We start from the raw sequence: 12500 nt of genomic DNA on the forward strand, positions 1-12500 counted from the left end.
TTGGCGCAGACTCCCCAGTAGCTCGAGTCACTGCGTTCGGTCAAATCCATATACGCAACACCACATCTGCCAAGCAGATGCCTGACCAGCAGCGTAACCCATCGCGCTTAGTCAGGCCTTGAGAAAAAAAAAATATATATATTAAAAATAATAAATAAAATTTTAAAATAAAATAATAAAATAAAATGAATAAAGTTAAAAAAATAATAATAATAATAATAAAATAAAATAAATAATTTTAAAAACTCCAATATAATGAGCTCTGAGCGCCTCCGACATGAAACAGTGCATGATTATGCACTAGTGCACAATGGCATACAATTGTACATGAAGACAAGACAATCGGAATAATGATGAGTTTCCCCAAGGACACAAGACCTTGACAAAACCAGCGGGGAACTCGAGCCATGTGATCACTCGGATGTGAAGTCCAACGCCCAGCCGTTTCTTTCACACTTCGTGCCTCCCATACATCGAAACAATACTAAAAACTGCAGATGTGAATAATCACACCAAACGAAAAAGAGCACAAAATAATCCCATCTCACACACACACACACACACACACACACACACACACACGCCTGCGCACGAACATTGAACACACACACACACACACACACACTCTCTCTCTCTCTCTCTCTCTCTCTCTCAGAGAGAGAGAGAGTAAACACCCGCCCACAAGCACAAACACTGCATGAAGATTTTCAATAGAGGGGAAAAAAGAAAAGAAAAAAAATATCATGTTTGTCATGAACCGTGTCTTTTGCTTCACACTGAGGTATACATTCAATGCTTTTGAAAAGATTCAGATCCACTTACACGCGCCAACGCGTGCGAGAGAGAGAGAGAGAGAGAGAGTGTTCTTCAGTTTCCACATACTGTGATTTTAGACGAAAAAAAATCCATGTGCAAAGGAGCGAGAGTCGAGAACAAATTGAACTGTAAACTTGATTAAATCAAATGTCCAACTGGATTGCGAAGCAAACTTTCAGAAAATTGTTAGATGTTATCAACAACATCTTTAAACGTTTTTTCCCCGAAAATCTACGTAGACAGGCCTTTAAAGCCTCACATTCAAAAAGTACATGTGTATTTGGGAGTGGTCCACCACAGCAGCAGGTTACACTTGAACTACATCTATACTAGTTTTAACTCACTCAGTACGGCCAGTCCTCTCTTCTCCTCTACACAGACCCCTCGGATGTCCAGTGGGTGTCTGAATGACCCAACCTTTAGCTTCCGTCGTCAGAATTGTGGTATTCTTTGTCAACATTCACCTCTTCAGTATAAGAGCCTTCCGCTTGCAATATTTTGATGATGGTAATTGGGGTGAAACGCTGTTAACGTCGTCCCTTTCGCCGTTCGTATGGAAAGAGTTAAAATTCACTCCGGACGAATAGTTTTCTCCTTGCTTTCCTGCAGAGGACCCATTTGTTAGCGTTAGGGGAATAAAAAAAAAATAAATAAATAAAATAAAACCATTAAGTAACTGAATGAAACTCCCTGTACTTGACCCACTGACCCCTCTTCTAATGTCGTGGGTACGACATCGTCCTCAATAGTATGGAGGGAGGAAAGGGAGGCCGGCCGCGCGCCAGCAGGCCGCCATCTTGCTGGAGGCAAGTACTGCCTGCCGCGAACGTCTCTTTCTCAGTCTCTCTGTGAGTCTCTCTAATTAAGCTGGTAAATCTGTTGTGCCTGAAAATTACCTTGGTTTTAATGTCTCCAAACAACTGAGAGAGAGAGAGAGAAGATTACTCAGCTGTAAAATGTTAACTGAGAGAGAGAGAGAGAGAGAAGGTTACTCAGCTGTAAAATGTTAACTGCGACGAAAACTTACAGGAGGGAGGGGGGCAAAGAAAGAAAATGAGATAAAGCTGATGGCGCGCGTGCACACACACACACACACACACACACACACACACACACACACACACACACACGCGCGCACACACACACACACACACACACACACACACACACACACACACACACACACACACACACACACACACACACACACACACACACACACACACACACACACACACACACACACACACACACACTGTTTTTGGATGTTGTTTTCTTGTTCGCTTTGTTGTTGTTGTTTTTTGTGGGACCTCCAACCTCTCAGCTAATTTTTTTCCCACTTTCTTTCTTCTTCTTTGTTTCCTTTTTTGGGGGGGGGGTGGGGGGGGGGGGGGGGGTTGGGGGGGGGGGGAAGTGGATGGAAACGTTCCAGTGAGAAGGGATGAGTTAACAATATTGGTGATTGTGGGGAGAAGCTGTGAGACACACTGGGAAAAGACAGAGGCTGGTATAGGATCGAGCTCACAGGATTTTGTTGTCATTTCTTTCAGGATTTCATGGACTTCTGTTTCAATTAATGGATTAAAGGAATGGAGAGGAGTGCCGTTGAATCGAGGATCAGGATGAGTAGGTTGGAAAGGCATTTGGTCTAAGATGGTACGAATATTCTGGACTTTGTCAAAAAAGAAAAAGGAGAAGACATTGGGGAGTTCAGATAAAGTGTAGGCAGAATGAAGAGGAGTCTTTTTTCAGTACTGAGAAGATTTGACATGATAGAGTAAAGAGATTTGGTGGATGTGGCATCGATAACTTGAGAAGAAAAGAAGTTTGTCTTCGTGGCTGATGAGATCAAATGTTTGACTTTATTTGTTTTCGGAAGATTTGATTGTGGACTTTCAGTTTTGTTGATCGCCATCGCCGTTCCAATTGGCGACGTTTGCGTTTTGCAAGTCGAATGTCTTGTGTGTACCACGGGGCGGAAGGTCTATCAGGGAGCATGCGGGTAGTGGGGGGTGCATGTTCATCCAGCAGTTGAGAGAGGACAGTGTTGTAATGTGTAGAGACATTGGTGCGGGAAGAAATTTTGGAAAAGCGTTCAGCAGCTTGAGAAGAAAAAGTGTTAATGTTGATGGATTTCAGGTTGCGACGAGTAAGGGACTTTTGGTTCTGGTAGGTTTTGAAATATTAAGCGAGAATATGACAGCAGAATGGTCAAAAATGAAAGATCGTTTGTTTGCCTTTATTTTATTTTTTAAATAAATAGTACTCTTTCTCATACCTATTATAGCAATGTATTGCCAAACAACGATGAAATATTTTGCTGAAAATGTCTACACTCTACTACCGTGCAGCAGTGAAATGTACGCTGCCAGCCTCTAACAAGATGGAGAACCGGTTGCCGCGTGCGGCGGCCTGTTTTTTTTGTTTTGTTTTGTTTTTTCCCCCCGCGGCTGCCACTCCTTCCCTGTCTGCCCGGTGGTGTACACCCACTCCCTCCCCCTCTTCACAGCCCTCAGAAGCTGAGTCACTGTTAGTACCTTCTTGCTGGTAGCATTCCTCACTGCAGATACTTTATTCAACGTCTTCATCATCCTCGTCGATGTCGAAGCATTTCAATCACTTCAGCAGCAGTAAGAAGCCGCTGTCGTGATCTAGTTTGCTCCGAAAATTTCCACTGTGTCGCCTGCGACGTATGCAGATTATCTTGTCATGTGCGGTTACCAAGGTCAACAGCTGTCCAGCGACTGCAGAGTCACGGAAACCTCACGAACTGAAGAAACTTTCCATTCGACCCTTGACACGTTAGCAACGCCCGGTGTAGCTTCGATTTTTATGCTACCCCATGAGGAAAACGTGGACAATTTTTTAATTGTCGAAACCACTATAGCGTTCCGTCGTCCGGAGTGAGTTAAAAGCATTATGTTTTAACCTGGAAACAAGGGAGATGATCTGCCTTAATTTTTATAGTAGTGAGGGTGAAATTGAAAAACTTCACATGCACCTTTTGGGCACTTTCCTTGGGTGTGAACAAACTGCTTTTCTAAACCTCTGTTCTCAACCCATGAATCTTTTTCTTATAGAATATAACTGTCTGATATAGACAGCGGAGAATTCATTTTTATACTTCATATTTCCTTACTGTGTGTGTGTGTGTGTGTGTGTGTGTGTGTGTGTGTGTGTGTGTGTGTGAATTTTACGTAAGTTTTGTTGCGAGGCGCATCAAACAGTAATTTTTGCTTTCGAGAGGTACGCGTTATGGAAAAAAAAAGTGTCATTATAATTTTTTCCCACACACTCGCGCGCGTGTGTGTGTGTGTGCGTACGTGAGTATTTTTCATATATATATATATATATATATATGTGTGTGTGTGTGTGTGTGTGTGTGTGTGTGTGTGTGTGTGTGTGTTGTTTGTGTCATTGTGTGGGGAGCGGGGGAGAGAGGGAGGGAATGGGTGTGTGTGTGTGTGTGAGTGTTTGTTCGTTCTTTTGTTTAACGTCTATCCACAATTGTGATTTTAGACGAACATCCATCACCTTTGACCACCCCACCCATTCCTTAAATCATCCCTAGTTTTTCTATTCCTCTCTCCTCAATTAGCAAAAAGAGAGAGAGAGAGAGAGAGAGAGAGAGAGAGAGAGAGAGAGAGAGAGAGAGAGAGAGAGAGAGAGAAAACGAACTTACTATTCAACCAGTAAAATTACAACAAAGAACCAATGGGGCTCCCGGTTAATTTCAAACACAAGTTCATTGTCATATAAAAAGTTTCTAATTGAAGCAGATGGAACTGCAGATTTTGTAAATGGAAGAGGTAGATATCTTTTACACTGTTGACATTCATATATGATATGCACGGGGGTAATTTCATTACAACAAATGCAAGTTACTTTAGAAGTATATTTTGTTTTCATGGCATCCAGTCGTATTCTGTCTATAAAACTGGTGAGCCTTCTGCTACTATAAAAGAAAACACGATCAGTTTTGCGCGAGTTTCTGGCAGCATTTTCTCTGACTTAGCCAGACTCCTGTTTCTGTTTATTGACATGGTTCCAGCTGGTCCTCTCTCTCTCTCTCTCTCTCTCTCTCTCTCTCTCTCTCTATCTATCTGTGTGTGTGTGTGTGTGTGTGTGTGTGTGTGTGTGTGTGTGTGTGTGTGTGTGAAATCATCAGGAATCACAAATGAGTCGGGAAAGCTTTAGTTGTCTGTAAGTTTGACTGACAATGGTTTCTCGTAAACTCAGTGACCAGTTTAGCTGATTTAATGTTACTGATTGAGAGAACTGTCACGCGTGAGCCGTGAAAGCTTTAGTTGTCTGTAAGTTTGACTGACAATGGTATCTCGTAAAGCTGATTAATGTTACTGGTTGAGAGAAGTTAGTCAGTATCAGTATCAGTAGCTCAAGGAGGCGTCACTGCGTTCGGACAAATCCATATACGCTATACCACATCTGAAGCAGATGCCTGACCAGCAGCCTAACCCAACGCGCTTAGTCAGGACTTGAGAAAAAAGAGATATAATAATAATAATAATAATAATAATAATAATAATAATAATAATAATAATAATGATGATGATAATAATAATAAGTAAATAAATTAAAAAAATAAAATAAAATAAGACAATAATGATAATAGATGAACACATAAGCAAATAAAGAGAAGTAAAGGAGACATTGAGAGTACATGATGATTATGATCTCGTTGGGGTCGAAGTCTAACAGTCTGTCGCCCGTCTGCACCCGACAGGCGCTTTTCTGATTCCGTTCTTCCTCAGCCTGCTCCTGTTCGGGATGCCTCTGTTCTTTCTGGAGGCCTACCTGGGCCAGTACACCTCCAGGAGCCCCCTGCACGTGTGGAGCATCTGCCCGCTCTTTAAAGGTGAGTGAATCATGGGGGATCTGCTCACTGTACAGATCAGTGTTCTTCTTCTTCTTCTTCTTCTGCGTTCGTGGGCTAGCAACTCCCACGTTCACTCGTGTGCACATGAGTGGGCTTTTACGTGTATGACCGTTTTGACCCCGCCATATAGGCAGCCATACTCCGCTTTCGGGGGTAGATCAGTGTTGAGTTGGTTACTATTTTCTTTCCGTTTTCTTCTTCTTCTTCTTCCTGGTCTTCTTCTTCTTCTATCACTGCTACTACTACTACTACTACTACTACTACTACTGCTTCTACTTCTTTTTCTTCTACTACTATTACTACTACTACTACTGCTGCTGCTGCTGCTACTACTACTCCTCCTACTCCTATTCCTACTACTACTACTACTAATTCTTCTTCTCCTCCTCCTCCTCCTCTTTCTTCTTCTTATCCTTCTTCTGCTTCTTATCCTTCTTCTTCTTGTATCAAGGGATTTAAAGTGTCTCCTCTCTCTATATTCATGTTATAATACCTGTGTATTATTCCTCACCCCCACAAAAAAGGGGTAATAGAAATTATCAAATCTTTTCGGAAGCTACATTCCATTGATATGAGCCTTTTCTGGAAATTGTTTGACACACAAGTTGAACCGGTTTTGACCTATGCAGCAGAAATTTGGGGACTTTTGATTAATAGTCAACTCGAAAGGGTGCACACATTTGCTATTAAACGTTTTCTCGGCGTTCCACTACACTCATCAAACACAGCACTATATGGGGAAACCGGCAGATATCCACTGTATGTTAAGACTTTCGTAAAATGTGTAAAATATTGGATTAAGTTGACAAGGCTACCGGCTTCCAGATTATGTAAGCAAGCGTATGAGATGATGCTACTGCAAGAAGAGAGAGGCAAACAAAACTGGGTTTATCAAATCAAAAAAACTCTAACTGAACATGGATTTCGACTTGTTTGGATGTGTCAAGGAGTGGGTTACGAAAATGCGTTATCTCAGAATTTAAAGATAGATTGATAGCGTGCTATAAACAAAATTGGCATGGAGAAATGGAAAGTAATGATAAATATAGCTGGTTCTTTTCCTTCAAGACAGCATTTTAGACAGAAAGATATATTTCAATCATAACAAACAGGTGGCACAGAGTCAATCTTGCTAGATTTAGATTGAGAACAGTCGGGCTGAATGCTAATAAAAGATGGTTTTAGACAGGTGGATTAACATCTCCTTGTCCAATGTGTGGCGAGAGTAAAGAAGATGAGATACATTTCATGTTCAGTTGCAAAGGATACGAGGAGGTTCGGGAAAACTGTACACTCTTTAAAACAGCTGCAGCAAAGAGGAAAGACCTGGTCAGTATCTTAACATCAAATGACGAAAATAGTATCCTCTCAGTTGCAAAATACGTCTCAGAGGCAGTAGATACACGGAAAAAGAAAATAAATGATCAAAATGCCCGTTAATTCAAAATATATGCAGACATTAATGGTTTCCAAAATGATTTCTTTGAGTGTCAAAATAGAAGCAGATAGAATTAGTATTTGGATGGTCAATCTGATGATGATGATGTTAATTTTTTGTGTGTGCAATTTGTTGGCTGTTGTTTATTGATATAACCTTTGTAACATTAGGTGCGTTAGTTTTTGTTTTTGTTTTGTTTTGTTTTACTTTTTCAAATGATTGGATAAAACGACACTGTAACTTCCCCTGTACCCCCCTGTCACATGGGCTGTTAAGCTAATGACAGTAAAGAGTCAAAGTGTCAAAGTGTCTCTCAGTACAACACGTGCAACCGTAATAGGTCGGTGGCTTTACAGAACTCTGTCTGTGTGTGTGTGTGTGTGTGTGTGTGTGTGTGTGTGTGTGTGTGTGTGTGAGTACAACACGTGCAACTGTAAGAAAAGAGGTCGGTGGCCTTACAGAGTTCTCTCTCTCTCTCTCTCTCTCTCTCTCTCTCTCTCTCTCTCTCTCTCTCTCTCTCTCTCTCTCTCTCTCTCTCTCTCTCTCTCTCTCAGCACAACACGTCAGTGCAACCATAAGTAGATAGGTCGTTGGCCTTACATTAAAGTCATGAGTTCTCTCTCTCTCTCTCTCTCTCTCTCTCTCTCTCTCTCTCTCTCTCCCTTTCTCTCTCTCTCCCTCCTAATCTCTCTCCCTCCCCCCCCCCTCTCTCTCTCTCCCCCCCTCTCCTCCCCATCTCTCTCTGTCTCTGTCTCTCTCTCTCTCTCTCTTGCAAAGCTTTTTTTTTTTACCGATGACTTGGATCTGTCGATCAGGAGTGGGCGTGGCCATGTGCATCCTGTCCTTGATCGTCTACTGGTACTACAACACCATCCTGGCCTGGGCCATCTACTACCTGGTCTCCTCCTGCCAGAAAACGGTGCCCTGGTCCCTCTGTGACCAGTGGTGGAACTCTCCCCAATGCCAGGTGAGAAAGACTACCTGCAACAATTAGGCCGCGCCTACCTGGACAGCAACAAAATAAAAAAAAATTTAAAAAAAGCGGGAAAGACCTAGGTGGTTGGAGCAATCTCCCAGACGGGTGAAGCTCACCTTCATCACCCATGTATCGTGTGAGATGGCCACAGCTGGTCCGTGTGTTTAAAAGGAATAAAGTGGGAGCGCATAGGTGACAGGAAAAGTCTTTCAAAGGAAAGATGTATAGAGAAAACCCTCTCAAAGGAAAGGTGTATAGGAAAAACCCTCTCAAAGGAAAGGTGGCAAAGAATGGGAAATGTGACCGTCTTGCCAGTGGTGAAACACACCCCGGTATTTGTATTTGTATTTCTTTTTATCACAACAGATTTCTCTGTGTGAAATTCGGGCTGCTCTCCCCAGGGAGAGCGCGTCGCTACACTACAGCGCCACCCATTTTTTTTTTTGTATTTTTTCCTGCGTGCAGTTTTATTTGTTTTTCCTATCGAAGTGGATTTTTCTACAGAATTTTGCCAGGGACAACCTTTTTGTTGCCGTGGGTTCTTTTACGTGCGCTGAGTGCATGCTGCACACGGGACCTCGGTTTATCGTCTCATCCGAATGACTAGCGTCCAGACCACCACTCAAGGTCTTGTTTAGGGGGAGAAAATATCGGCGGCTGAGCCGTGATTCGAACCAGCGCGTTCAGATTCCCTCGCTTCCTAGGCGGACGCGTTACCTCTAGGCCATTACTCCACTCACAGTACACCAAGTCTGTCCGTTGGAAACAAAACGTAGGAATGAATGGGAGAGACAGGAGCACTTTACCCAGCACTAAGAACTGAAACCAAAAGTGGGAAAGAACAGGAAACAGTGGCACTTTTATCAAAGGAAGAGGGTTGAAAGAACAAATTATTAGTAATGAGATTAGAGAACCCACCCACACAAAAGCAGGGAAGAACACTGGAGATTAGAGAACCCACCCACACAAAAGCAGGAAAGAACACTGGAGATTAGAGAACCCACCCACACAAAAGCAGGAAAGAACACTGGAGATTAGAGAACCCACCCACACAAAAGCAAGACAAGAAAGAACACATGAGATTAGAGAACCCACCCACACAAAAGCAGGAAAGAACACTGGAGATTAGAGAACCCACCCACACAAAAGCAGGAAAGGACACATGAGATTAGAGAACCCACCCACACAAAAGCAGGAAAGGACACATGAGATTAGAGAACCCACCCACACAAAAGCAGGAAAGGACACATGAGATTAGAGAACCCACCCACACAAAAGCAGGAAAGAACACTGGAGATTAGAGAACCCACCCACACAAAAGCAAGAAAAGACACATGAGATTAGAGAACCCACTCACACAAAAGCAGGAAAGAACACTGGAGATTAGAGAACCCACCCACACAAAAGCAGGAAAGAACACTGGAGATTAGAGAACCCACCCACACAAAAGCAGGAAAGAACACTGGAGATTAGAGAACCCACCCACACAAAAGCAAGAAAGGACACATGAGATTAGAGAACCCACCCACACAAAAGCAGGAAAGAACACTGGAGATTAGAGAACCCACCCACACAAAAGCAGGAAAGAACACTGGAGATTAGAGAACCCACCCACACAAAAGCAGGAAAGAACACATGAGATTAGAGAACCCACCCACACAAAAGCAAGAAAAGACACATGAGATTAGAGAACCCACCCACTCAAAAGCAGGAAATAACACTGGACATTATAGAACCCACCCACACAAAAGCAGGAAAGGACACATGAGATTAGAGAACCCACCCACTCAAAAGCAGGAAAGAACACTGGACATTATAGAACCCACCCACAAAAGCAGGAAAGAACACATGAGATTAGAGAACCCACCCACACAAAAGCAGGAAAGGACACATGAGATTAGAGAACCCACCCACACAAAAGCAGGAAAGAACACCGGAGATTAGAAAACCCACCCACACAAAAGCAGGAAAGAACACTGGACATTATAGAACCCACCCACAAAAGCAGGAAAGAACACATGAGATTAGAGAACCCACCCACACAAAAGCAGGAAAGAACACATGAGATTAGAGAACCCACCCACACAAAAGCAGGAAAGAACACATGAGATTAGAGAACCCACCCACACAAAAGCAGGAAAGAACACTGGAGATTAGAGAACCCACCCACACAAAAGCAGGAAAGAACACATGAGATTAGAGAACCCACCCACACAAAAGCACGGAAGGACACTGGAGATTAGAGAACCCACCCACACAAAAGCAGGAAAGAACACTGGAGATTAGAGAACCCACCCACACAAAAGCAAGACAAGAAAGAACACATAAGATTAGAGAACCCACCCACTCAAAAGCAGGAAAGAACACTGGAGATTAGAGAACCCACCCACACAAAAGCAGGAAAGAACACTGGAGATAGTAGCACCCTCCAGTGGCCGGAATCACAAACCTACGAATATGAATATTCATAAGTCCGTGTGTGGAGCACACCCCATCAGTGAAATTACCAAAACTGGTCCGCCTCTTTGAAGAAGAAACATCGGTAAAGAATAGAATATTGGAGCATCCCTCCTGCTCCCGCTGCCTGAACTCGCTTCCTATGCCTATATACCTAGTATATTATTTTAAAATCATTCATCGAATGAAAGGATGAATCAATAAAACATTCAATGGTAAAAGAAAGTAAAACAAGATGCAAAGAAATAATGTGAAATAGATGAAAATAAATGAAGCCGTAATCACATTATGAACAAGAGAGGCAAGGCCTTCAAGACTAACTTGTGATACACTTTTTAAAAAATCCAAGCTTTTTATGTATTGAGTATAATGCATTTACTGTTATATTTATATTTTTTGTATTCTCTAAACTTGGCACTTTGATCTGATATTCGACCCAACAAAAGATCTGTCATTATTATCATTTTTTGTTCAAACAGGAACTTCTTTTGCAAAGCATGGAAGTTTTGTTTATTACAAACGTTTTGGTGCAGACAGTAAAATAAGGGAAATTACTCTGTAATTAATGCTAGGGGACTTAGTTTGCTTTAAACTGATCTTTCTCATCTTAAACATTACATTTTGAAATTATACTCAATACATAAAAAGCTTGGATTTTTTTTTTTTTAAGTGCATCACAAGTGAGTCTTGAAGGCCTTGCCTCTCTTGTTTCAAAATGTAATGTTTAAGATGAGAAAGATCAGTTTAAAGCAAATTAAGTCCCCTAGCATTAATTAGAGTAATTTTCCTTTTTTACTATCTGCACCAAAACGTTTGCAAAATAAATAAAACTTCCATGCTCAGCAAAAGAAGTTCCTGTTTGAACAAAAAATGATAACAATGACTGCTCTTGTTGTTGGGTCGAATATCAGATCAAAGTGCCAAGTTTAGAGAATACAAAAAATATAAATATAACAGTAAATGCAGTTTGCATATAATTAGGCTTCATTTTTTTTTTTTTTTTTTTTTTTGTGCCCATCCCAGAGGTGCAATATTGTTTTAAAGAAGATGACTAAAAAGAACTGAATTTTTCCTATTTTCATGCCTAATTTGGTGTCAACTGACAAAATATTTGCAGAGAAAATGTCAGTGTTAAAGTTTACCACGGACACACACACACACACACACACACACACACACACTTTTTCTATTCTGTTTATTGACTCACTTTGTTTACACAAGTGAGTCAATAAACAGAATAGAAAAAGAGGGAAAAAAATGGTGAAATATCCCAATACTTGTGTCGTTCAGTTATCCTCGCTCAGACACCTAGGACCAAGTGGTTTTTGAGCAGCCCAAGTTTCGAGGGCAGCACAGTCCGATTTTCTTTTAATGCCCCCACCCCCTCGCCACCTCCCTGTTGGTCTGTGTGCTAGTCTTTCGGTTGAGATGTTAAACCTAGATTTCGTGCGCATTGTTCACTTGGCGCATGTAAAAGAACATAATCATGTCAACTTAGCAGTTTTTCTTGTCAAGATTTTGTAGAGAAGATCGATTTTGGGACGTTTTAGGTTTCAGTAACAATATTTATAATTTTTCAAAATATGTTGTCCAAACTGCTGATCTAGCAAGTGAATTGATTGCGTAGCCAATGTTCCCTCCAGCTGTTGCTGGATCTTAATTAAAATTATTGTCGTTCAGAAAAGTATAGATGATAAGCGAACAAGGAGAAAATCCCGAAAAACTCGTGTGCAATATCGATCAAGAAGATAAGACTTTGCAGCCGAAACTGGGATCATGAATTATGGTTTTATTCGTTCTCTTGTATACAAACTGTAGAAAAGCAGATTTACTCAGTTATCGGTAGAGTTGATTTTGAAAAAAAAAAAAAAAAAAAAAAAAAAAGTTTGTATGTTAACACTTCAAACTTTTTTGTT

At 41.5% G+C, this 12500-nt stretch overlaps 1 protein-coding gene across 3 annotated transcripts in view; it reads left to right on the forward strand.

Annotated features, from left to right (window-relative positions):
• Nucleotides 1–12500, forward strand: part of LOC143284495 (sodium- and chloride-dependent glycine transporter 2-like) — a 64197-nt gene that overhangs the window by 28804 nt on the left and 22893 nt on the right. For all 3 annotated transcript variants that reach the window (XM_076591184.1, XM_076591183.1, XM_076591186.1), the window contains exons 3-4: nucleotides 5561–5692; nucleotides 7967–8118. In XM_076591184.1, coding sequence (XP_076447299.1) covers nucleotides 5561–5692; nucleotides 7967–8118 — 284 coding nt within the window. The remainder of the gene's footprint in view (nucleotides 1–5560; nucleotides 5693–7966; nucleotides 8119–12500) is intronic.

Source organism: Babylonia areolata, chromosome 8 (assembly GCF_041734735.1).
Source record: "Babylonia areolata isolate BAREFJ2019XMU chromosome 8, ASM4173473v1, whole genome shotgun sequence".
In the NCBI taxonomy this organism is placed as follows: domain Eukaryota; kingdom Metazoa; phylum Mollusca; class Gastropoda; order Neogastropoda; family Buccinidae; genus Babylonia; species Babylonia areolata.